Raw genomic sequence first — 27967 nt, 5'->3', positions numbered from 1 at the left:
GGGCTGTGAGGGCACACTGCTGGCTCATGTCCAGCTTGCCATGCACTAGTACCCTGAAATTGTTTCTGGCAAAATCATGGCTTATCCTTTCACCATCTTATACTGATAGTAGGGCTTGCTATGACCTACATGCAAGACATTGTATTTGGATTTGTTGGATTTGTTGAGATTCTCCTGGGCCCACTGCTTCAGCTGTCTAGATCCCTCTGGACAGCATCCTGCACATTGGGCACATCAACCACACCGTGTAGCTTGGTGTCATCTGCAAACTTGCTGAGGGTGCACTCCATCTCACTGTGGATGTCATTGATGAAGATATTAAAGAGTATTGGTCCCAGAGCTGATCACTGAGGGGCACCACTCATCATTGATCTCCGTTCAGACATTCAGCCATTGACCACCACTCTCTGGGTACAATCCTGTAGCCAGTTCTTCATCCATCAAACAATCCACCCAACAAGTCCATATTGTTGCAATTTGGAGAGAAGAATGTTGTGGGGACTGTGTCAAGGGCCTGAAGTCCAGATAGATTACTTCATCTATCATTAATGTATTTACACCATCATAGAAGGCCAGTACATTGGTAAAGCAGAACTTGCCATCAGTGAAACCATGCTGGTTTTCTCCTATCACCTCCCTGCCTTCCACGTGCCTTAATATAGCTTTCAAGAGGATCTGTTCCATGATCTTCCCTGACACTGAGGTGAGGCTGGGTCATCCTTTTTACCTTTCTGGAAAACAGAGTTTTTCTCGGTCACCAGGAGCTTTACCTGACTGCCATGACTTTTGAAATATCATTGATTGTGGCTTGGGAGCTATGTTACCAGTTACCTCAGGACTCTGGGATGTGTTTCATGGAGTCTCAGTTACGGATGTTCAAGTTCCTCAGGTGGTCACAAACCTGATCTTTGCTAACAGCAGGAGGGGCAAGCCCCCCCCCCCCCAGTTCTTACCTTTCAACTCATCCACTTGAGGGGTTTGTGAGGAGCAGTTGCCAGTGAAGGCTGAGGCAAAAAATGTGTTGAGCACCTCAGCATTCATGTGTGTTGTTATCAGCCTGGCTCTATTGCTCACAAAGGGTTGGTACACCTTCTTGGACTTTCCTTTTCTGATTGATGTACCTGTAGAAGTCTTTCTTATTCTTACTTGAACCCATTGCCAAGTCTAGTTCAAGCTGGGCCTTGGCCTTCCTAACCCAGTCCCTACACACCCTGGCAGATTCCTGTACTCCTTTCAGGGTACCTTTCCGTGCTTGCACTGCCTTACATATGTCCAACTGCCTTCTAATAGTTACATTATACTGTAGTTCTACAATGTAAACATGCATTTGTATTTATAAACCTGGTAGTGACAATTCCTCCTACTGCAATAGCAAGGGTGATTTAATGTAAAAAGTAGAACAGATCTATGAGCTGAGGATGTAATCATATAATTTAGAGATAATTTAGTTTGCCAAGTAAGCCAGTGGGCCTTGCAGTAAAACAAAGCAGAATTGGATTACTTATTATTATTAAATGTAATTTAACCTTGTTTAGAAAAGAAATGGTTTCTCTCTAATGCTTTGCTAAAGCTTTATAAATTAAAATGCTACTGTTACTTCCATGGCCAATCTGTTTAATTTACAATTCACTTGTGCAGTAGCTACTTGAAGAATAATTATATAACAAGTTATAACAAATAATTTTATAGGAAAATGAAACTACATGTAGCTGTTAAGTCACGGCAGAGGATTTGGTAATGTTTTTCTTTTGGGGTTCAATTCTTGCCTTCAGATCAGTAACAGCCGCAGTCCTTTGATTTAGATCAAAGAAAGAACACAAGCTTCCAGGAGCAAGTGAGAGTCAGGTGAAAACAAAGAAAATTATAATAATAATAAAAATAATAAAACCCCATTCCATACCTAAAATGAGGAAATCAACTCTGGATGTTTGTAGCTTCAGCATTATTTTAGTGTAATTTACTTCAAAGTATGAGACCAAGTAATCAGCATCTTGGATATCATATCTTTTCAAGGGAGAAAATATCTTTGGTTTATCATCTATACACGTGTTGATCTATTATTTTCTTTTTAATTTTCTCAGACTATATCCACTTACAATCATTAAAGATCTAGGTCATTTAATGTAAATGCTAAAGATGATATATGAAATCTGACAAATTTCATTTTAGGTAATTACATTTTCCATAGGTCTTCTGTCTAGAGAACGTTTCTCTGCAATTTTGGTAGGATAAGTACTCTGCTACTGCAGTTATATGCTTTTCAGTAGCTGCAGCACTGGAGAGGTAAACAAAGTAATTTTGTATATTAGCCTCATTTTTCTAAGCATTTTATGAAATTACATAGTATTGTGTATTTATCTGTAGCAGCCTATGCAGAAGTTGCTACATTCAGAAGTATGTATTCTTTTACTCTGAATATAATTCTTGAAAAGATCTGTGTAATCACTTCTCCTAATTCCCAGAATATTTTCTTCTGGTCACAGTTTTTTTCTTTAGATCTAAGGTTTTTGTTTGAAAACTGAAAATTATTGCCTATGAACAGATATCTTACTAGCTAGCTAATAGGAGGATTAAATTCATTGTCAGCCAGATGACTTGCGTAATAAACGCAAATCTGACCTCAACAAGAATTTGAAAATTATGAATTCAGATGACCTGCACATAGGTGTCTTTCCTGTGTTTATTTCATAGTTTCTTTTTGAGGGAGGTGATCCTCCCCCTCTATCCTGCCCTGGTAAGGCCTCATCTGGAATACTGTGTCCAGTTCTGGGCTCCCCAGTACAAAAAAGACAGGGATCTCTTGGAAAGAGTCCAGCGGAGGGCCATGAAGATGGTGAAGGGCCTGGAGCATCTTTCCTATGAAGAAAGGCTGAGTGAACTGGGTCTGTTCAGCCTTGAGAAAAGAAGACTGAGAGGGGACCTGATCCAGGTCTATAAATATCTAAGGTGTGGGGGACAGAATGGCGAGGCCAGACTGTTTTCAGTGGTGAGTGGAGACAGGACAAGGGGAAACGGCTGGAAACTGCGGCATAGGAAGTTCTGCAAAAACATGCGCAAGAACTTCTTTACAGTGAGGTGACGGAGCACTGGAACAGGCTGCCCAGAGAGGTGGTGGAGTCTCCTTCTCTGGAGATGTTCAAGACCTGCCTGGATGCCTACCTGTGCGACCTGGTGTAGGGAACCTGCTTTGGCAGGGGGGTTGGACTCGATGATCTCTGGAGGCGCCTTCCAACCCCTACAATTCTGTGATTCTGTGATTCTTTCTCTTCTGACTGACTGGCATTTCCCTCTGGAAAAGAGTAGAGAAAGAAGGACAACTAATCAATACTTCTTTTTTTTCTTTCTGTTTTCTTTTTCAGCCAGTTTTTGGAAAAAATATCAAATAATTTCTAATGAACTGTTACTGCTAGCCAATTAAAGCTTCTTCCCCCCCGTAAATTGCTTCTAATACTGGGCAAAGGCATTCATTTGAGGAAAACAGTACAATTCAAGTCAATTAACAAGTAATGATATATCCTCATCATTAAAATTATTTTCAGTTTTAGTCAGCTCCGATCTAAATTAGATGATAGCAGATATAGAATGTCCATATAGAAAAGCAAGGGAAATCAAAGTATAAAGAGAGCCCTTCTTTTTGAGACACTGTTTACAAGCAGATGTTGAAAAGAAAGTACAGTGGAAAAACATAAATTAATTCAATGTATTTTAGATCAGATATGTATTCTTGTTTTTCTACTATCATGTATAAAAGTCAGAAATCAAATAGAAGAATTTACAAATGATAATCAAAACTCCTTGTAAAATTAAAGTTTTAAAATAAAATTTCATATTTTTACTGTGTTAATTACAATGTCAGCTTGTAGTTCAAAGATAAGAATTTACTGGAATTAAACTAGATCACCAACGTATTTAAGAGTTATAGGATGATACCTGATAATTTTTAAATAACTGTTTAATCATATACAATTACAGGGAAAGTGTATACCCTAATACACAAATGAAAGAATTACTAGTTATCTAGTACTTCTTAGTATTTCAAAAGTTTATTCCTTATGTGTTATATTCATAATGCCCTACATGTTATCGTGGTATTCTGAAGCATTTTCTACCTTTAGTGATGTGTCAAATTGGGTAGGTTATTGGTTTGTTTGTTCTTTTTTAAATAGTAGATCTTACCTGCTTTGAAATTATTAAAATTTAGTTTCCCACACATAAGCTTTATAAATAACATTTCCAGGCATTCAGAAATACTCAGCAATCAAATCTTTGTCTCTAATACAGTCATATTTCATGTTTGCTTCTTCCGGTATGGACAGTATTCTATTTAAAGTAATGTAGTCAACAGTCAGGATAGTTTGTAGCAATATTATGCAAGAACTCCAAAACTGGGCTGACAGCATTCCATTTTAGAACTCCCTGAGGATTTTTACTTCTAGAGAGAAGACGCCCTCTACAGTGCTTCAATGCGTGTTTCTCTTCTCTCCTTAGGGAGAAAAACATGTACTTAACCTTGCACAGATAATCACCAATGGATAGAAAGAGGAGGTGGCAGATCTATAGCCAGGTTCTCTACCCTAGCCTTTGAGAAGCACCATTCTTTGTTATGCATCACATTGCCAGATGTACTCCTCTGTTGCTGTAAAGCAGCAGATCAACCTAATGGTCTGTTTTTCTATGGGGACCCATTAATAATTTTGAGTGTTCTGTATTACAATTCAGGTACTGACATGCTTATGCGTTCTGATAATCGTTCAATAAACCCTCAGGGTGGTAGCGCGAGTTTCAGGCAAACATTAAAGGTTCTGCTTCAAATCTTCATGGAGAAGAATTTATAGCCAGTGGAATTTGTACTGTTTAGATGTCATAGCTTTCTATCAATTCTGCAGTACTGACACGGGTGGGTTTTTCTGTTACAACTTATTGAAGAATCACTAGGAAGTTTATGCAAAGTCAGCACCAGAATGCATCACAATATCCAAAATGAAAGAGGGAGTTAAGGAATGACAATGAGCCAGAGCAATGCTTGGCTCATTGTCATTCTAGAGTCATCATAAACTGTCTTTATTCTAGAGTCATCATAAACTGTCTGCTGATGTTTCATTGCTTCATGTGAAGGATGGTGTTTTCCTTCATATCCTAGAGAGAGTATTGAATTTCCTTTACTTTTAACAGCTTTTAAAATTTTCTCATAGTGTCAATACAGGCAACCCATATGGACTTACAGAAATATTTTTTTAGAAATATTGCTCAAAATATGAAGCGAGAGACAGAAGTTAAACTTGGCTATGAATTTAGGAAGTGATCAGAATATGAAGATGTAACTCATTTAACTAAATTTTATGATCTATTTGCTCAAGACTGATTTCATTTTCAAATGCTTTGAGACATTACTTTTTTTTTTTTTTTCAATGACTCTAGAAGAATTCACCTCTGTAAATTACTCTGTTATTTGGATGTGTTGCATGGAGTATTGAAAGACACATTTTCTACATTGCTTCCTTTTCCTTTCCACACTGTTGATTGTCTTTACTGCTTTATTTTCAGAGCTAAGCATTGGAGAATCCCAAAGTCTCTGTGTGTTTCTTCTAACTCTCTTTTTTATTTTTTTTTTTTTTTAAGGATGTACTTTTGGAAGTAATTAATCAATTAAATTAGTAGATAGTTTATTTCTTTAAAAGTGTTTCTGTGTCTCATTTGCAGAACAGACAGAATTGACCCCCAAAACTATGAAAAATTGTAATTTCTGGCCTTTTTATTTTTTGGAAGACATCTAGTTCTCTTTCCTTGTGTGAAGACAAAAAACAAAAGACTGGTTATGTCCAACACTTCCTGCTGGGTGGCTTTCTGTACATGGGCTGGCACTTTTAGTGATTAGAAGAGCCGCTGCTCCTACCTCTTCTCCCAAAAGTAGACTACTGCTAGGATGTAGACCAACAAATTTCTCAATTTTAATCCTGATGCAATTTATTAATCACTAAGGCATGTCTCACTACTATATTGTTGTTGCTTTCATTATATTAGCATTTCTGCCTCTTTAAAGTCTGTAAAACAGCATGTTTCAAAGTTCCCAACCAGGGATTGTTTTGAGCCCTGAAATACTCTGATTGGTTGGCCATGCTACAACATTTGAGAAAAAGAAGAAATTTTGAGACAAAGATAAAAGTAAATGGTAATAAAAAGAAGGAGAAAATGTAGATGAGATTAAGATAACCAGGTTAGAGCCTTAAAATGGGAAAATTATTGAGGGTATTTAGAAACTTAAAAGAGGTAAGAAAATAGTACTTTTTTTGAAAAGGAACGGAGCATTACATGAAAGTAGATTAAATACTGAGAATACAAGGAAAACGCAGATGGGGTCACTGAATTTGGCTTGATATCTTTTAATTGTGTGCTTTCCTACTACAAATCATTAGCTTTACTCATGAATAGGAAAATAAACTGATTTTCAGTTTCAGAGCATATGTAAATAATATAGAACTCATGACATTTTAGTATTAAATATCTAGAACAGTGAAATCAGAGGATATTGTTGGCTATGTATTGCATAGATAAAACCTAAAAAAAACTGTAGTAAAAATGTGATTTCCCAATAAATAAAAGTATTCAGCTTCTAGAGCCCTGTCTATAGGTAAAAAATACGTGATTTGTTATTGTAATTCAAGGAAAAGCAAAAAATTTGGTTGTCAGTTGGGAGTTGTAGTTTTCTTTCTTTTTGTAGTAGACCATAAAAAGATCATTAATGTTTCAATTTATTATCCAGAATTTAAATGTAATCGTTTTCTACCAAAAGTAAAAGTTTCTAAGCTTCTCAAGAAATTACTAAGAATTGTTTTGAATTGAAAGTGTTAAGTCATCTAAGGTTAGCAGTCACTATCACTCCTCTTTTAAGAGATTACTTTCAGTGTTAGAACCTTTAGTAAAATTATATTTTTCTGAGTTCCCTTCACTTCATGCTACTGCCTTGTAAACCGGTGGGCACAATTTAGTTAAATGGTTACGACAGGCACCGCATTAGCATTTAGGGCTTACACTTTTTACACATGTGCTGCAAAAATGCTTCAGAGCTTATTATTTACACTGGCTACTCTCTTGGTAGTCATGTTAATAAACACAGGGCAATTAATTTTATACAGATTGTACAGTAAATCAGCTGGCATCATAAGCTTCTTTTCTCTTTCCCTGATGCATTGCCTGGGCAACATCTTCCCAGAAGCTGTTGAAAATGCCTAATTCCCCTGTCTATGAATCAGTTTGTGGTTCAGCACTTCCAGGTTCTTGTTCTTAGACAGAAAAGCGCTGTTTTATTCCTCAATCAATAAATAAAACATTCTCCCTGGCTGCAGAATGGGGATTTGGGCAGTGCATGTCTCCTTGACACCACTATATTTTGCTAGCTCTGGGCACTGATCATGCTGACGTGCATTTCTTTAATTTTCTTATTTCCACTAAAGATTCTAATTAAATACTGGCGATGCATAAGAATCAGTGGGGACAGTGCTTCCCTGCACATTACATCTTTTGATGCAGAGGGCAGGGATTTTCTGACATGCAGCATTCAGCATGTGTGAGATGTCTGTCTCTAGTAAACTGTCATCTGTCATGTTTAACCAAACTTGTGCTAAAATAAGCTGGGGAAGGACTGCAAAGCTCAGAGAGAACTGCAAAGCCTGGGTCCGGAAGCAGTGGAGCACAGAGAGCTGACAGCAGCGTGCTCCCTCGTGCAAGTTCTCAGGGAACGTTTCTTCTTGGCACAGGCACAGCAAAGTCTGCACTTCTGGCACAGATGTTCCTCCAGCAGCTCTGAAGTAAGGCTGCCTGCTGGATACTATGCCATGCCCGGGGGTTAGTGGTCCTCCTCAGCCTCTCAAATTGACTCACCTCTGATGAAATCCAGTACTTAAAGAAACAAGAGATGTGGGGCTTTAGCTGATAATTCCATCTCAGCTAGGGTGGCTGGTGAACTGCCACAGCCCAGCGCAACGTCGCTTGGCACCGCTGCAACTTTCTTCAAAGCAAACTATTGGTAAAATCCTCTTGTTTCCCTCTGATCGCAAGCTGGTGTGACAACTGGAATGATTTGCCTGTTGGAAGAATGTTGACTCTAGAGTGGGAGTCGGAGGGACTGCAAACAGTGGGTATTGTTGTGATTATATTTGCATCTCTGAAGCTGCTTCATTTGCTGGGACTGATTGATTTTTCTGAAGGTAAAGTGGTCACTCGCAGTTTGTGCTGTTTCTAGGTGTGGTGTCTGATCTGCTAAAATAGACTTAGCATCAGGTATAAAAGCTGTGAAATGAAAATGCCTGGAAGGAGAAAATAGCAGTCAGACTAAAAATCTGATATTGTTCCTGCTGCTTTTACTTTGTTACTGTAAAACAGGAATAGATGCTAGTTAGATGCTAGCATCAGGTTGGAATTTTACAAAGAATTAAAAAGGATGAAAGCAGAGAACGTAGCATTTGTCTGTCAGTTGCTTTGAAAGCTGTTCACTGCTAGACAACTTGGTGCATTAAGTGAATCTTAGCTCAGTTCATGTTTATAACACTGTTTTTCTGATTTATGCATTTAGAGGTTAAATCCGACTCTGTCTGTGTTTTAGATCAGTTTCATAGCTAAATGCAAAACACCTTTATTACAGAATAAGTAATATAGGTATAGCTTTAGGAACAAATCTGTTTTATACCTTCCCAAAAAAGTAAAGGATATATGCCAATTGTGTATGTATTATACCCATATACATATAATTAAGATATATTTTTAAATTCCTGTTTGTTTGCTCAGATTCCTGTCTCCTCCCTACTGTATGGATCATATCATATCATCTACTCTCAAAGAGAACTTCACAATAATTTTAGTAGGAATTTTATCTGTATACAAATTGTGTGGTTCTTAATACCTGTTTTATTGAAATAGGCTGTTTCAGCTTAATTGTTGATGAGATTTTGTGAACTTTTGAACAAAATATCTTAGTGGGTACTGCTGTAGTAAACAGAAACCATTCACTCACTAAAACATTTGCTTGGAAAATACTTGCTTTTCTCAGTGTGTTAGTGCGTGTGAACAAAAACCAATCCTTTTTGCTGTGCAATTGCTTTCAAGTCAGAAAAAGGTAGCCAAGGAGAGCACTCCAGTTTTCTGAAACATTAACTTTTCATCATGGAATAGGATCTTTGATGGATGCAGATTCACATCATCACCTCATAAAATCACTCGGTGTGCTGATAAAATGTGAAATCTTTAACACAGCACTTTTATAGTTACTGAACTACTGAAATAAGTCATCCTTAAAAGCATATGTGGAGAGAATATATAACAGTTGCTATGTTTCTATATAATGCATTTGTTATGGAATTAAGGTATTTTTTGAATTCTAAACAGTGAGTAATTCTTTTCATGACACACACTTTGTATTTCTTCTTTCTCTTGGTTTGCAGCATTTTTAGCACCTTAAAATTCCTCTTATCTGTTAACTTTTACTTCATTGTGTGTGGTAACATAATTTATAGACAAATAATTATAATGCACTTTTTTTACAAGATATCCCTTTCTTAACTTTTCACAGAATTATATTATAATTAAGTCTGGACAATGCTTCATGTAATTTCAACTCTATCACCTTTCAAAACGAATAAACAAACAAACAACCCCCCCCCCCCCAGAAAACCATTAAACATTACAGTGATTTTAACATAAGTGTAAGTTGAACTGAATATCAACTGAAGTCTAACTTTCTCTGCTAATATGACGATTATCTGCATTTTTCCTTAATGATAATATAGTAATTTCATTCAAATGTACCTAGTATCATAAAACAAACCTCTAAATGTAAAAAGATTAAACATTACAAAGTATTGTGGGTATGTTAAGAATATCTTCAGTGTGAATAGCTCCATTGTCTCAGAGGATTTCTAGTTTCCCTAAGGCTGATTTAATCTATTTAATTCTTCCACGCTGAGGTGCTGCCATTACCATTAAACAAGAATTCTGCCCCAGATGATGAAGGATTGTCTGTAAGGTGATCAGAACAAGTGGCTTGTTGTTCCCACACTGAAAGGCCAGGCTTGCTGTTGATGTGCAAAGATGATTGAATGGTCAAGGTTAATCTTGAAACCAAAATCAGCATTGAGCCCTCCCCACCTACTCCATAGAGGCTGAAACAAATCCGTAGGTAGGCTTTCCGATATCTTAATGTACTTAATAACTCAGATATATTGACTTATGTCAAAAATATCACTGATAGAGAGTCCCAATGTTTGCCAGTAAATGGCACGCAACACACATAAATGACAAATCTTTAGTTGCTCCACAGATTTTACTGAGGCTCCATGTTAATGCTCCACAGATTTTACTGAGGCTGTGATGATGTTTTACGCAAGTTTCTACCAGCAGAAAAGGAAACTGCAGCAGCTTGTTTGTTGTTTGTCTTTATAGTTATTTACAGAGTAGTACAAACTAGTGTTTTTCCTATGTAAGCACTTTCAGATTTATATTCTAAAAAAAAAGATAAAATAGTACTATGCTCATGGAAAAAACTCTTCTTCAATTCAACGATGGGAAATATTTTACCTACTGTGATTCTTCCTCGGATCTCTCTCCTGCAAAAGTGTTTTCAGTTCTACTCAATGTGCTGTAGTGGACAGTCACCCTTTTTGCTTTACACAGGGAAAGGGGTTATGGTGAACACGAGCTTGACTGCCCAAACTCCTCCATGGGAGCATTAGATGAATCCAGGCAATCTAAACAGTTTTATTACAGTGTTCAGTGTTTGACAGGGCAAGGAATCTGACTTGATCCTATACTCTTATCTAGGGACCATGTTCTGCTACTTCATCCCTCTTCTACTTTCCAACAATCAGAAAAGGTTGAGCAGAATAAGAGGGAAGCTGATTTCACTGGTGCCAATGATCTCCTTCAGTTATAAGCACTGAATTGAATTAATACCACTTTTACTGTGAGAATGAAAATCTCCTTTTCCTCTCCTTCTGTTGCTTTGAAAGAGGTTTGATGCTGATCAATATCTTCCCTTCATCTTCCTTGCCTGAAGTTTTTGCTGCTGGGTGAATTTTTGCTTTGTTATTCAGCTGCAAGGGGTGCACAGGAAGGAGTTTGTAAGTGGAACAGAGGATCAGTGCACCAGATACAGAGGGAATGAATCTTCCAGAAGCTTGGAGGGGAGAGAACTGGAAAAATGAAGAATTCATTTTATTTATATTTGCGTGCAGAGAATGTTTGTCATGTGACAGCAATTTGGGAAACTATATATATATATATATATATAAATACTACTAGTAGTGTTATATGTGTCAGGGGGTTGTATAAACAAAGCCGTTATTGGGACAAACTTTGTACTTCCTCCTTCATTATACATTCATTATGTTTTTAAGTATAACATATCATATAGAAATGTTTTGTGATCATAACCAACCAGAGTTGTAATCTATTCCACACCCTACTATTCCCACTCTTTTGTTTCCACTGAGTTCTGTTTTCAGAGCTTGCTGTTATCCTTTAAGTGCTTATTCAGGTATATGTTTGATGTGTGAATGGCCAACAGCTTTATACATCTTTCAAGTGAATGAAGACTTGGTAGAACTACTTGAGACTCAGTTTCTCTTTTGGTGATGCAATAAGAAGGGCAATTACTTACAGTTATCAGGGAACATATTTGGCTGTAAAGTCAGTTTTGAGAGTAAACTGAGGATTGTTGCTGTGGTTAGAATCTGGAAATAGGAGAGGGAGTTACACACATTCTTTAAGTAAGGTTAGCTGTCTGTCTTTTAGATGGAAAGGTACAGAAAGACCAGTTTTTCTTTCTGTGTTGGATAGGCAGAAATCCAGAAGTCATGTCAGTGCATTTGAGCTGATTTGTTCTGTCACACTAACATGCTGAAATGTGTCCTCTTTTCTATCTGTTTTGGATGCAAATACCTAAAAGCACAGGGAGGATAAGCTTAGGTCTGTCTGCAACCATCTGTGTTAACATGTTGTAAGCTACCCTTACAGTTCAGCAAAAACAGGAATATTTAAAATATTGCCTCAAGTTCAGCATTACTCTCCCCTTGTAGTAAATGAATGATACAGGTAAAGATATACTGCTAACAGATGATTCTCCATTCGTTTGTGCTTTTCTGTGAAAAACGGCTCAAAAAAAGAGAGTTTTCGCGTGAAATAACTTTGTTTAGATGTGACTGATAAAAATTATCCAAATTTGAATCTTCCATGAACTGGTGGCTGTGCAAGGCAGGCTGAAATTTACTGAAACTGTTACGTTCTACTCAGGGTATAGAATCATAGAATCATAGAATCGCAAGGTTGGAAATGACCTCTAAGATCATCCAGTCCAAACGTCTTCTCATTACCACTGCTACCACAAGCTACAAAACCATATCTTGCAGCTCCTCATCCAGACGCCTCTTGAACTGTTGAAGTAGTTGAAGATGTTCTATTTTCTCTTCAGTTTGCCTCAAAAACTAGGTTTTCATGGGAAACATGATTGCATTTTGGGAAGTATCATCTAAACTGAGGCTGTCATGTTCTTACATAGTAAAAGAATAAACGTAACATAATTGTATTGAAACTGAGGGTTTTGTTTTGCTTTGCAGTTGTTTTACTAACTTTCGTAACCTGCACAGACCAATGGTAAGACGTACAAATACAGTTCGTTTGATAAATGAAGAGCAAAATCATCCTTTTCCTGTAAAAAAAAAAAAAACAGGGAAGTCATGCATCAGCCTATAGGTTTGTTTTTACCAAACTATGAGTGAAATGGGACAATTGAAATAAAAGTTTTAAGGGGGGCCTTTTCTTTTAGAGATTTTCTCATCAGCTACTTCCCAAGGACTTCTTTACTAAATCTGTGTGAGGATGACAATCAGAGCATGAGCTTCTCTAGTGAAATTAATATCCAAAAATTCTGATCAGTTCAAAGTTTGGATGCTGACCATATAAAAAGTGGGAGGGCTTACTTTTAGAGATGTCAAAAAATACATGGTGTAAACAGTCCGCTGTAAGTACAACTTATGTAACCTTCACATGTGTGTTTCTGGAAGGATTAGGTATTCCAATTTTTTTGATTGTAGATAAAGCATATCTGGTTAGTGTGCACTCACCCACTGTACTAGAAATACTGTCTGGCTCAGAATCACACAGTACATCTTCATCCTGTCTTAGGGAAGACACTTGTTGGCCTCCCTGCTTTGGAAGGGCCATTCCTCTCAATTACTGGTTCCTCCTTTTGAGTTCCCAGCCTTGATTTTTCTGCAAGAAGATTCTCTTAGTGACAATCACTTTAGCCTGAGGGACTGACTATTTTCAAGCAGTTAAGGCAGTTTCTCTTTGTATTCCTCTCTGCAAAGACTGGTTACTTTTGAGCATCTTCTGAATTTTCATTCAAGGAATGCTGGTATTCATCTTAAGATCATTCAGGATATCTGGGTTTTTACCACCTTTTCCTCCAGTCTTGACCAGGCCTCTTTCTCAGGACCATTTTACTATCATTGTTCACATAGATTCTGAATACCTATGTTGAGTGCAAACTCATTTGAGAAACAATTGGAATATAATAAACACCTGGAGAAGAAAAGCAAAGGACTAGAGCGTTATCAGTGTGTACTATATGCATGAACTGTCACCTGCCCTTCATCATGCTGTTACAAGTTAATAAAACAAGTAGATCCTAATAGATCCTATACCAACAAAGGAAATCAGAAGATGAAGAAAAGAATGCCCAGAAAACACTCAGTATTCAATCATAATAGCTTTAAGAACCACTGCTGGCTAAAAAGTGTATGTCATTGGAAAGAGAAGAAGGTATTTTCTCCCAGAACATAGAGAAAAACATCTCAAAGAGAGGCAAGTAAAATATATTTAGTATGTGTAGCAAAGACTGCATCTAATAGTGGATGCCAGGAAATTCCTATGGAATACCCTGTTACTCATTTTCTCTCTGCATGCTGCCGTTGCTTCAGGCTGGTTTTAAAACATAGCTCCACATAAAGTCATTCATTTTATGATGACAGAGATGTGCTGTGACAATGTATGTTTCTGAAACGTAACTACGCAGAGTCAACTGAGTTAAGGTGAGGAGAGAAAAGCATTGCTAGCGTACTATGGGGCTGAGAATCCGGAAGGCTTTACTTTAGAATGTGATGTTTGCAGGCATAAATAATGATTGTTTAATGTGGCTTTACAGAATCAGATTAAATATGTGCAGTGAGAGAATGACTGAATGAAAAAAAAGTCCATAATTGTGCTTTAATGTAGGAATAATATACTTGCCTATGGTCTCTTGAAATTTTAAATTATCTACTCCATCTTTGACACAATTTTCAACCAGAATTTTTCATCTTTGATATCAGTGAAAACATTGATATTCAATTAAATTTTTAGGTATTTATATCTCTGGGTTACGTGCAGACCTCAATGAAGCATCAAGGTCTATAAAGCAGCTGAATCTGTTCCACGTAACGAGAAAATGATAACATAATTTCAAGCAATTATGCTATCATTTTACTGTTCATTATGCATTTTAGCTCATAATAAATATTCTCATGAAATTGTCTTTGAGAAAAATTGTAAAAGCAGTTATAAAGCTGAATTTGCCATGTCATCTGGACTCTCATGCTATATACTATAGCAGCATGAGCAAGCACATACCAGCCTCTTTGAGTTGTGGAAGGCTAATATGCCCTTCTAAAGGCTGTAGTCTGTGAATGTTTTGAACTACTATAGCAGTAGATTGATTGTATATTCGTATATATCTGTGTACATTGGCTGAAGAGAGAAATAAAGTTAAGACTTTGTGTATCAAATTTTGGCACTGAGTAACTTTAAAGAGCTATGGTATTCCAAAGAATCAACTATATAATGAAAAGTCAGACAAGTTCTTAGATAGTACTTTTTATTTAATATATATATGTCTGTGTGTGTATCTTTATTGGTCAAATTATTATTTGCCTATAAAATATTTTATTACTAAATAGTTTATATTTCTGTATTAAAATAGCAGGCTGTTGGACAGATTGCATATTTTATACTTGCTTTTAAATGGATGGATGGATTCCATATGTGCAGTTATCTAGTTTTCAGATGCTTATTTAAATAAACTGACCTTGAATATTTCTGAGAGACATCTGTCTATGTCCTGGTGCATTTTATTTTCAGCCTCCCACTAAGCATATAAGCAGTGAATGATACCAAATTAAACAAGGCATTGTGCAGACAGCAGGGCTCTTGTAAGTATGAATGAGGGATATCGATCAAAGTTCACTGAAATGAGTCAAGTCAAGATGAAGTGCAGCAGTTGACTTTTGTGTTGCTCCCAAAGATAGTTTGTTCCTTGCTGATAAAGCTGCTGGGTTTGGAGTGGGAGAGGGGAATTAGAGGAGAGAAGCAGTGGTTGAGAAGGGAATAGTAAGGTCTAGTTTACTCAGTGATCTATCGCCAAGCAAATAAGTTGCTAAGCAAGGAGAGGGCAACTCCCTGCCCCGCTTGCAGAACAGAATAATTAGTAAAGTAAACAGTCATACATATTACACTAAAGCATATACTTCTGTGTATGTACACCGTAAGAAATGCAGCATCCTGTGCTTCAAAAATAGTATTTCCCTGTGATCTGTTGGGGGGGCTCATCACTAAGTGGTCACTGCAGACATCCAGTGTGGACATCAAACACGCTGGTTCATCCTGGCTGTATCTGCAAAATAAAGCTATAATATTTAACCTATGCACTAGCGGTTTGAACTCTTTCCTTTTCTCTGTATTGCAAATTTTTTAGATATCTTCTTTTCTCAGTAGAAGATGAAGTTCTAGATTCAGCACGTCCTCATGGAATGTGAACTAAGCCAAATTTAGTAGGTTGGCATATGTATTGCAAGGTTGTGTTTTGTTTTTTTTTTTGAAGCAGTAACAAGATAGCAGATAGCAACAGAAGAATATATTGCACTTGAAGAGAAATGTCATTGAGTCTTTCAGCAAGTGACCAGGCAGGGGTACTGTTTACACTGAAACATCAACAGTTGTGTTCCATTGTTTTTTGCTGTAGCTTTTCCACAAGAGCAGGAGTGATCGTTATCCTTAGATAACCTATGTTCAGCTTTTCTCTGTATTTCTTAAATAGTTTGACTTGTTTATAACATGCTACGTTATTTTTCTGTCATATGGGTATCAATTATCAGCACCTTCAGTTACATAATTAGAAGAATTGACACTAAATTGTTAGAAAGCTGTTTGGCATTTGGGAACTCTCATTATTATTCCCTTTCTTTGTGACCTTAGGGTATAGAAAATGGTGGAAATTATACTAGTTAGTTCACAAACTGTTTTGAGGGCAAGTAGATTAGAAGATGCTTCAGATGCTGTAGTAGTGAGGCCATATGAGACATATGTCTGCAGATCTCTTGCAATCACACTCTCAAAACTTGGAGCCCAAGTTTGAATTTTGATTGTGGTGATAGCTACAAATAGCTTCAATTGTTTGAGATCTTTTATACATAAGGACTTCTCAATCCAACCAGAAAAGTGCTGACATTAACCAATAGCCCGCTTTATTCTTTACCACTAATGACTTCTATTTTGCTGTTGAGAAAGCAGGTAGTCATATCTCAGATTCTAATAAAAAGTAGATCCAATATAAATTACTGTAAGATTTTTACTACGGTAAGCATCTCCTGTTGAACACCTGTATCTTTTCTTCAGTTGAGTTTCATGATGCCTATTCTTTCTAAGCATTAAAAACAAAACAAAAACAACAACAAAAAAAAGCCACGTATTTATTACAAATAATTTATATTTATTTATACTTTCATGTTTATATAGAATAATGGATTCCTTTGTGAGATATATAGTGCATGCAACAAGTACATATCACATATGTAGTGAAATATATATGGCAAATAACTTTAGAATATTTTCATTTTATGGTTTAATAAATGAAAGTAGACAGATTTGCAGAATTTCGTAAATTACAAATAACAGTAAGAAATATTTTTTGCCTTTTATTTCCTTTTAAATATTTCAAACTGCAGGCCCTACTTCTTCATCTCTCACTCATCATATACTTTTAATACAACACATCTGTAAGGTACATGGATTTTTAATTTCAGCACAATATATTATTCTGATATTAAATTGTGGAGAATTTCTATAGGGTTCTCTTTTCCCAAAGAAATATAGGAAATAAATTCCATTCTAATTTAATATTGCAATATAAATAATAAATAGCAAGTTAATGGAGAATATAATTTCATGTTGCAGATAGACTTTCGGAGTTATAAAATCAACAAGGATGGGATCTTCCTTGTTTTATTTCAATGATGACACAATGTAAATACTTGTTTCTCTTATATTTCAGTAATTAATAATATAATTTATACTGCTGAGGGGAAAAATAAGATCTCGTTTTCAGTTATTTCTCCCTCCTCTGGGCAATTTTTCATTCTCATTACTGGAATCACTAAACTGAGCCCAATCAATTAGCTCAGAATAATTGTTTTGGGATTGTATTCAGCCTCTGATCTTCAGATACATCAGACAAACTTTTCTGCATGTTTTTTTTTTCTCAGATGAACAAATCTAATGCACTGGAGTACATAAAATTCCAGCTTATTTCTTCAGAGATGGAGCATGTCTACCACTTTATTCTCTCTGAATATTACGCAAAAATTGCACATTTCAAATATAGCAGTCAACACAAAAGTGTAGGTTGTTTTCTTAAAAATACTACCAATAAATGGATGCTTCGCTGTGTACCCATATATTACCATGAATTTGTGGTTCTAGCTTTTTTTTTTTCCAAATGGAGAAGGAATTTCTGAAAATAGTGTTATTCCGAGCTTTTATTCAGATCTCTTTCATCTGTGCCAGGTTAAACAAGTATCTCATGAATGCCTGAATAGAAGTGTCTGAAAAGTCATAATTAAATAAAATTCGTAGTGCCAGTTTTTTGCTTTTATGAAATTTACTGATTTGTGCAGTTACACATTATTTGTGTAACTGGAGGCCGTGGTCACATCTATTCCATTGGTTATTATTTAAAAAACCAGAGAGTGTCTTCCTAAAGGCCATACAGTTCAGGGGTTGCTTCTGTTTGTACAGATTGGGAAGCAGATGGTGAGAATGCAGGTGGGTCTGGGGGCTGCAGTCTCATAGTTGTCTGCTGCTCAGAAGTAGCAGCATGTCAATATTTACGGCAGCTCACCTTTTCTTTACTCTCCAGAACATTCCTTATCTGCAGCACGTGATGGGAGGGGGAGATTCAGTGCTTGTCTGAATAGACAATAACAGGACAGAACTGCTCCTTGGAGACTCAGGTTCTACTCACCTGAGTATAGAAAGAGGTAAATGAACTAACATGTGCATGCCACCAGATGCAAAGACAGGTGGAGATTTGTTGCCTCTTACGTGGGTCATAATCAGGCCCAGAGGCACTGAATGGAATCATTTTCAATGCAGTGTTGAAATAGAAGAATTGTGGCAGATTTCAGAAGAAATTTCACTGAAAATCAAACCACCTTTATTCATGACCCTGGGTTTTGGTCTGTGTGACCTAGTTCACTTGCCAACCTTTGAAAATGTAGTTTAGGCATTAGTGCTTTTTTTATCCTCAGCATAAAGTCTTTTCATTTCTTGATGGTTTTATCACTTCTAAATAGTTGTAAACATGATCAGTCTCATCGGTGTCATGAATCCCAGCAGAACTAAAGCATGCCCAGGTACTTAATTGATCAGGGTTCTGCTGGACTAAAACAGGATATAATGGATTTAGATGGTCAGGAAGCTGCCTGGAAACTGCATAAAACTATTCAACACTGAGAAAAGAGTTTTTATAGTTTTATTTTTTGAATAATCTCTCTTATTCTTACTTGAATAAATACAAGTCTTACCCTGCAGGCAGTAAGAGGTGTTATTTAATACCAAGTGATTCACAGTCTAGTATTTCTTCTGCACAGTTGCATGTTTCTGGGTGAAAAACATACCTAACTATAGTTTTAGTACTTTAATCCGATTATAATTGAATTCCTAAAATAGAGCATTCTTTGAGTTTTAAACTGTATTTCAGAATACCTAAGATAATGTAATTCTAAATATGAATGAAAAATAAGCACTGTCTCAACTTGGATATTGTAAGCAGTATCATTCACATTCTCTACCGTTTCTTTTCAACTGTAGTCTTCTTGTGAAATATTTCTCCGTGTTGCAATCTTAGTTCTTAAAAATATATATATAGAGAGAGGGGTTTTTTTCTGCAAGTCTTTCTGGCTCATTATAAAAAAGGGACAAGGAGGAATAAGTTCATGAGAAATTGGGTGTTCTTTATTTTTCTCTAGTGGTTATGGAATTAAAATGACAACTCTTCACATAACTAAAATTCAGAAATCCAGAATGTGTATTGACAGAATGTAGTTGTTTCATTGGATTTCTTTTCTGTTTCACTTATTTAATATTTGCTTAAGGTTTGATTAATATTTTACCTTTAATTCTTTATGTTCCACAAGCTTGTGAAAATGCTGGGAAATAGAGGAAGAAATTAAGAGCATGCACTTGAAATGCTTGTTTCTGATCTAAGTGTATTTCTGTAATATAGATTTGTCCTCTAGACATCATAAGTAGTTCACAGGAGAGTTGTTTAAGACTTAAGAGTAAAACATGAGTTGCATTTCTGCAGTGTTTCTACTTCATGTCTACATAGACCTGAATCACGCTCTGATTTTTCTTGCAGCTGTGTGTGACTCCTCTCATGTGGCTTTTTTTTCAGTTAAATGTTCCATTTCTGAAGCACAGCTTTATGACAACAATGGAAAAGTTACCTCAGTAATTTATGGTGGATTCATGACTATTAATACAAGCTCCTGGCTAGTATGCTTTAGAAAATCATTTATCCTCCTTGAACTACCACATCTTTAAATTTCATGTCCATCAACTGCCTGAATAATGTAAATTAATATTTTAGTAGAATCGAGGTGGCATAGAATATGACTAATGAAGACTGGAAATATACTGCATGTTTACTTTCTGTGCCACTATGGTTCTGTTCTTTCTATAGATGTTGGGATTTTCTAAGAAACTATTGATTTCTGGAGATAACTTCTTATTTTAGTTGCAAATTTAACTCCCTAAAAATGTCAGAATATGATCACAAATTCAGCTAGATATCAACTGCTGTAGCTTCTTTTGTGGAAGGCCAACTGATGATGAATCTTCAATAATTATATTCCATTTAATGTCTGTTATTTCTTCATGTATTTTACACCAGTCAGATATTGCTCATTCAACAGCAGCATAGAAGATAGTAACTCTAAATGTGCTATTGTAAAATTAGAATTGAAAGCTTAGGTACCTTTTTTCTTTGATCACCACAGCTGTCACCCAGCAGTTCTCAGAAAAAGCCATCTTTGTCAATTGAGAAGGACAGTGCCAGCCTCTGAGCTTCTTAGTCACACCTTTTTTCTTGTCTTCTATGTACAGCTATGTACTGTTAAAAGTTATTTTACTGGGACTATAAAAAAGCCCTACATTTCACAATGTCATGATAATAGTGTTTTAATTTAATCAATAAATAGCCACATTTTTCAACGCAAATATATATTTAATTTGTTTCCTTATCTTCTTAAAAACAGTAGGATATTAATAAACAGAAGAAATGAGCTCGCATGTTTGTGGCCTAGAAGGGTGATATTCATGAGAAGGTTGGACTGAGATTAATTGAAGTGATTCTTCAAGATGATAAAATCTGTATGATAAGGTATTGGATAATGAAGTAGGTGTGGGACGAAATGAAAGTGTACTGGCCTTAACCGAGAAAAGCGAGACAGTGAGAATGTGTGCCAAAGGCATCACATGACAGTCCCATACATATGCACAATATCAATCTATATTAAAAGCTGGAGGCTAAAGACAAATGGAGTTAAGTCAAAACAATCTCAGCATTGCTTGCAGAACCCTTCATTAGTGCTTTATAGTGTTGTTGTAAGTTGTAATAAAGAATCAGAAAAGCATCCTTGAGTATGAATTATTTAAGTATTGTAAATGTTAGCTAGAAAGGAGATAACATCACCAACAAAATATTAGCCCACAAACATCACTGGGGACTCTAATGAGAAAGTATCATACAAAAAGGTGGAAAAAAAGACAACTTAATAATCTTCTAGAATTAAACTAGTTCAGTTATTTGAAGAATAAAGGTTACTATCAAAGCTAACTGAAAAAGTACAATTTGTCCCAATATTAGGCTTTTCTGGGTTTTTTTAAGCATTGTGTAGTGTAAAGCACCACCTTACTTTCCTATAGCTGTACACTGTCTCAACGTATAAGGCATCACAGTAGCTATTTAAAGTTGTATGCTACCCCAGAATAGTGGCTCCAAAGGATAAGCAGCCAGCCAGACCACCCACCAGTTAGCTGGAGTAAGACAGTGCCCATGAGGTACATAGGATTTGTTGATTTCGAGACAAGAATCCTCTCTGCTCTCACATCCCTACATATTATCTACATTTAAAATACAAGGGCTGCTCTGAAAGTAATGCCTCCTATTTTATTTAGTGGTAAAATGTATGACCACTGTGAGCCAGAGTCAAAATGGCAGTTTATGAAATGGCAACATGTAAATTCCCAATGAAGAAAAAGTTCAGGACTCAGGTAAGGAGATGTGCACTATCTTTTGGGATAGGAAAGGAGTGATCCTTCTGGATTTCCTGGAACTCAGACAAATCATCAACTCTGACAGCTGTATTGCAATGCTGACTAAGCTGAAGGCTTGAAGTTCTAGAGTTAGACCAGAGAAAAAAACAACTTCTCTTTTGAACCATGATACTGCCAGGTCCCCTACCAGTTTAAAGACTGTGGAAGCACACTGACACTGCCAATCTTAGCTGGACTGTCCTACAGCACCTACCACTCAGTTCAGATTTGGAGCCTTCTGAGTTCCATTTGTTTGGGCTGGTGAAAGATGGCTGTGGGGACAACACTGTCTTAGTAACCATGCTGTCATAATAGTTGTGAAACAGCGGGTCCCCTCTGCTAGTGTAGGTTTTTATGAGCATGGAATGCAGGCTCTTGGTCATTGCCAATGAAAATGCGTAGCTAATGATGGTGAGTACATTGAAGTATACTGTTTTGTAGCTGAGAATTTGCTCTGTCAACTGGTGTTATGCTCATTGAAGATGTTGTGCTTTATGGAAATAAATAGGAGTAGTTATGAAAAATAAATAGAAAGCATTACTTTCACAGCAACCTATTTATGTGCAACAGCATGGATCAGTGATGAATGGTGTCCCCCAGGGAACAGTGCTGGGACTGATACTCTTTAGTATCTTCATCACTGACATTGGCAGTGGGGTCAGGTGTACCCTCAGCAAGTTTGCTGATGACACCAAGCTGTGAGGTGTTGTCAACAAACCTGAATGACAGGATGCCATCCAGAAGGACCTAAACAGGCTCATCTACTACCAATACAAGCTGGGAATGAAAGGATTGAGCATAGCCCTGTCAAAAAACACTTCGGGGTACTGGTGGATGGTAAACTGGACAAGAGCCAGTAGTGTGCCCTCGTGACACAAAGTCAGCTATACCCTGGGCTGCATCAAAAGAAATCCTGCCCCTCTACTCTGAGCTGATGAGGCCCTCCCTGGAGCACTGCTTCCTGATGTGGAGTCCTCATGTACTGAGGAGAGATATGCACCTGTTGGAGTGCATCCAGAGGATGGCCACAAAAATTTTGCAAGGTGGAGGACCTCTCCTATGAGGACATGCTAAGAAAGCTGAGGCTGTTCATCCCGGAAAAGAGAAGGCTCCATGGTGACCTGATAGAGGCCTTTTAGTGTCTACAGAGGGGCTGTAAGAAAGGAGACAGACCCTTGAGAAGGGTCTGGTGTAATATGACAAGGGGAAATGGTGTCAAACTAAAAGAGGTGAGATTAAGATTGGATAAAAGGAAAATGTCTTTTCTAGTGAGTGAACTGGAGAGGTTACCCAGTAATATGGTGGATGCCCTGTCCCTGGAGACTTTGAAGGTGATGCTGGATCAGGCCCTGGGCAACCTGATCTAGCTGTGGTGTCCCTGTTCATTGTAGGGGAGTTGGACTAGTTCCTTCCAACTCTAAGGATTCTATGATTTTTGTACCAAAGCAAATTTCAGACAGCCCAGGCTTTTAGGAATAATATTTACAATGTAATTCAAATGAACTTTGAGTTAAAAAACCTAGCTATCCATTATTCCTTCTGTAGTATTATTTTAAATTAGGCTAATACATACTGAGGCATTTTAGCTCTTATCTTCAAATTAATGCAGTAAATCATAAGCGGGATTTTTGTTTGTTTTCTGAATAGGTATTGCGTGTAAAAGATATTTCTAAAAGAACTATGGTTGTAAAGTTTTACAGCATGTATTCAAACTTGGTATCTGTCTTGTGTTTTTGCCCATTCTCATTTTTCTGTGAAAAAGTCTTGATGATAATATTCTTTGTTGAAGTCACTGGAAGTTCAGAACAAACAAGAAATGCAGACTAAGTCCTTACTGCTATCTGCAAAATAATAATCTTCAAATAATATGAATAAATTAGTATTTTTCAAAGATATGTAAAGGTCAGCTTCCACTTGTCTGTTTTTTACAGAGGAAAATTTCCAATTGCTATTGTTAGCTTAAATGTTCCTATTAATAATGAAGCACCTTTTTGAGAGGAGAAAAATAAATTGAATGTCAAAGGATTTTCAGACTCCTTTTCAGATGATGCACAAATTTTACTATTTACAAAATTGCGTTCTGAAAATGAATCCTTTTAAGTGCCTTTTGGAAGCTTTTTTGTTTTATTTGTTGTTTTCTTTTAACAGAGGAGTGGGGTGTTTTTGTTGATCTGTTTTTGTTGTTGTTTTTAGCACACGTATAGTAATTGAAAGACATCTTTGGCTTAAGCCTATTCCTTAGGCAGACTGCTGTGTCACAGTGGCTGACCACTTTAATAGCTATGAAGAAATCTACCTTGCTAGGCAATTAATTTGTAGGAAAATCACCTCTTGGCTTCTTCTGCAACCTTTAATCTTTCCTTGGTCACAGTCTAGCAAAGAAAAACAGCTTAGCAAAGCTAATTGGTTTTGCAGAGCTCCCACAGATGGAACATGGAGGCTGCCTCCCAGACATTCAGCCTTTGGGTGGCCAAGCACCCCCTGCCAGGAGCATCATGGGTGAATCATAAATCACCTCTGTCAGTAATCGTTCTCCATGATTTGGACAAACTGGATGACATCCTGACCCTGTATTACAGCAATGGAAGAGTTTTCAGAGAGCAACATGAGCAAATAGACTCTATCCCTTGTATGTTGGTTTCATTTCTCGTGAACTGGTGGCAGTCTGTCAGAGCTGGGCCATGGGGATCCTCATTTTGCCACAGTAAAAGTCACCCTGTACATCTCCTGAGAGCAGCCAGCCTGTCTGATATATAATTGAATCTTACTCCCTGCCTCTCTGTGGAAAGCATTATTCATTTTTCCATCAGACTTTGTTACAAATTTGGGCTGTTTCAACTGATTTGACTGCCATTGTCCCATGAAGCTCTTTTAATCACTTCCCATTCTCCTGTCAATTATTTTCAATAAAGCAAACATAATTTGGACTTTTACAATTCCTTTGGCATTATCCTCCTAAAGTGCAGCTGAATTAACATTAATATTTTCGCACTTGTCTGCATATTTTTAGAAATCAGACCTAAAGATGGAATGGGAGTTTCAAATGCCGAACACCAGATAGCACTTCTGTGCCATGCAGCTGATGGAGCCCTGGCACAGGTTGCCTAGACTGTGGAGTCTCCTCCTTGTAGATACAGAAGCTGTCTGGGTGTGGGCCTGGGTACTGTGCCCTTATCACAGCAATAGCAGGGGTGGGACCAGAGGGACCCAGAGGTCCCCACCAGCCTCAACCATTCTGTGAAATCCCGCTGGATAGGGTGTTACAAAACAGTATGAAACAGTTCCCGTTTCAGAGTAGTGGAGATTTCAGTTATATCAGAATCTGAAATATGGGAAGGCAAAAAAATTGCTAGGAACATTGGTTAAGATTTCTCAGGAATGAGATTTTATATGTTTTATGTTTTACATAGCAGCATAAGCTGTATTTCAGAAGGTTCTTGCCAAGCTGCTTTCTTTCCAGTAGTGCTCCCCTGCAGGATTTTATTTTATTTTTTACGTTTTCCAATCCAGATTCTGTTTCCTATTGATCATTAATAGTATTTTCAGTATTTTCCTACTGTCTTCTGACTGGAGATTTTCAAACTACTACTTCATCCGGTCCAGTTCATGTCTGTGGAACATTTAATCTGGGCAGCCTCTCCTTCTTGCTGTCTACATTTCATTCTCTCCTCTCAATTCATATTACCTTGGTGAACAAACACAACCATAACCTAAAGTTACATTGGACCTTTTGCTCATTTCGAAAATGAACCAGGAAAGTTACTGTAAAAAGGACAAGCATCCAGCTGGTGGGGCAGATGGAACTTTATTTCTGATTTACAAGCATTCCCCATTAAAAAAATAAGCTATTTAAGAAAATTCACATTATGTTTATGTGGTTAGATGGTCATATGCAAAATAACAGTGCAAAAATGATCCATTTACGTGAATAACAGTGATAATGGAATATATTAGCTAACTGTTTCGTATCAACATTTGTAACACAGAGAGCAGAAAATTGGGAAGTAATATATTGCACAAATTACAGAAATAAGGAGAGCCAAACAATATAGATTAATTCAGCAAGAGGCTAAGTTTTCCTTTTGAATCAATAGTATTTTTTTAGGTTTTCATTTTTACGATAGATGGTGAAAATGCTGAGCAGAGAGCTGAGAAAGAGAAGGATGTTAACTCTCCCTCTGAAGGAGTCTGCAAATACATTTTTCAAGCTTGGAGGTCACTCTAGCTGAAGTTGCCAAGGTAGGACTTATCTTGATTGTCAGCCTTTCAATTCTTTTCCAAGAAGAAGATTTTATCAGTCATATTTGTCAGTGACCCTGGGAAAACTCATCTATTTGAGGGAGAAATCAGTTACCCTCAATTGGGGTCAACTAAGCTTTGGAATTTGCAGCCAAAACTTCAAGCCTTACTTAATGAAGGCTTTTTTATATTAAGGTTTAAGAGTATAAGATCATAATAATTTGTAAATCTTGCATTTAGATACCTTTCTGTAAACACATACGTGATCACTGCCATGCATATTTTTAATGACTTTTCTGTCTTTTCTGCTCATGAATTTCCTGATTATAAGGAGAAAGTGGTACTTTAGTATTTCTAAATATATTTGTATATGTTACAGGGATCAGTTTAAGTAAAGATTACCACCTCAGATAGGGTTTATGCTAAGCTCTGAGGCTCATGAACTTGTTCTGTTCTGTAAATGTCTGTTGTAGTTGCAACTGGAGTTAAAAATGGAAAAAGTGTTAGTTTAAGAGTGATGTAGAGAGTTTAATGTCTTATTTTCCAGTTTAATTCTGTATACCTACATCAAAAACATTGATAAAAGACTGGAAGTCTTAAAATGGCATTTTAAGTTGAGACCAGAATAAGCCAAACAAGAAAGCACATGTGGTTATCATAAAAATATTGTGCTTAAACTTTTACTGCAGCTGTAAATACTGTAGCATTTCCTGTTCTCAAAACTCATAAAACGTGCTTTTTGTAGAGTAAATATGAGCAATAACATGCCACAAATATGACTGATCCTTGCTATGGGCTTGAAACTCTTCAGCTGACCCTTAGCATTCTAAAGAAATTGGTGTTTCAGGTGCTAGACATATTTCTTCCCTCCAGGAAAATAATTACATAAATGCCTAATTTAAAAGGCAATTATTTCCATTAAAGTCACTTAAGGATCAGATGAATTAACTATTCTTAACGTAGTATGTTTAAACATAGAGTAGTGTCGGAGTAATTAGAGCTTGGCAGTGTCAAATCTATGGCTAGCCTTTAGACCTAATTTATAGTGTTGTCTTGCATTTATCTTGACAGTGATAAGTGATATGATGGCAAGTATGAAGTGAACGCCAGTGAAAACAACTTCTAAAGACTTCCTGTCCCTCTTATGTGGCGTCACTGTATTGTACAAGAAACTGGAGAAGTTTGCAGGACACATTGATAATTAAAGCCTCTTGTTTAAACTAGGTCTGATGCTGCTTTCAATGTACCCAGAAACAAGCATTAGTCATCATTATAACATCAGCCTTTTCCAACAATTACAAAAGAGTGATACATGGATACTGCTGTTGTTTCGTAGAAGCTGAAAGCCTTTGCACTGCAAACCGTACATTCTGTTTCTGAGTTGAAAAGCATTAATAAATCCTGCAGACCTCTGAACGCTTGGCACTATTAGAGATGAGGTAGTGGCTGGATTGCTGTGGAAATTTATGGGCCTCCAACAAACCATGTTAAAATTGTGCTGTATTAATATGTAGGGTCAGAGTCACTCCGCCACACTGAAAATCAAATTATGTGATAGTATTATTTTGGGATGATATCCTGCTGTTGCTGGTACGGAAATTGTCTCTGACTCAGCTGTGTTCTATTGGACTAGGGAACAAGAGAATACAGAATGACTGGTGAGTGTCTTGTGAATCACTTCTGTAGCCTCAGAAGGGCGTAGAAATAAGTAATATCACCTGTAAAAAATGTATGTGAGATTAATAGGTCTTTCTGAAGCAAGAATTCTATTATATCATGAGTTCTGAAGATATATTTTTTTTCTACTTTACGTCTTCTTACTTCAAAACTTTTCGTTTTAGTGCAGTGAACCATTACTTGTTAGAAGAAATTCCCAATCATAAAAATTACTTGCAGCATTTGGTTGCATTAAAAGGCTCGTCATAATTTTGCAAGTACAGAAATAAATAAAAGAATGGGTAGAAATGTAAATGTTGAAGTTTAACAGAAGTTTAACTAGAACTAAAAATAATAGACATTTCTCATTCTACTCTATGAAAACATCACTAATATT

At 36.7% G+C, this 27967-nt stretch overlaps 1 protein-coding gene across 13 annotated transcripts in view; it reads left to right on the top strand.

Annotated features, from left to right (window-relative positions):
• KCNIP4 (potassium voltage-gated channel interacting protein 4) overlaps positions 1 to 27967 on the top strand; it is a 375732-nt gene that overhangs the window by 279018 nt on the left and 68747 nt on the right. For 2 of the 13 annotated variants that reach the window (XM_052682844.1, XM_052682836.1), the window contains exon 1: positions 7671 to 8204. The exons of 10 other annotated variants lie outside the window; for them this stretch is intronic. In XM_052682844.1, the coding sequence (XP_052538804.1) occupies positions 8093 to 8204 (112 nt within the window). In that variant the 5' untranslated portion in view covers positions 7671 to 8092. Of the gene's footprint in view, positions 1 to 7670; positions 8205 to 27967 lie in introns of those variants that run through there. One more of the 13 variants, XM_052682838.1, reaches the window with a different exon arrangement.

This window comes from Tympanuchus pallidicinctus, unplaced genomic scaffold (assembly GCF_026119805.1).
Source record: "Tympanuchus pallidicinctus isolate F22 unplaced genomic scaffold, pur_lepc_1.0 scaffold2, whole genome shotgun sequence".
In the NCBI taxonomy this organism is placed as follows: domain Eukaryota; kingdom Metazoa; phylum Chordata; class Aves; order Galliformes; family Phasianidae; genus Tympanuchus; species Tympanuchus pallidicinctus.
Note: the sequence above shows the minus strand (reverse complement) of the source record. Positions and strands in the feature narration are given on the sequence as shown.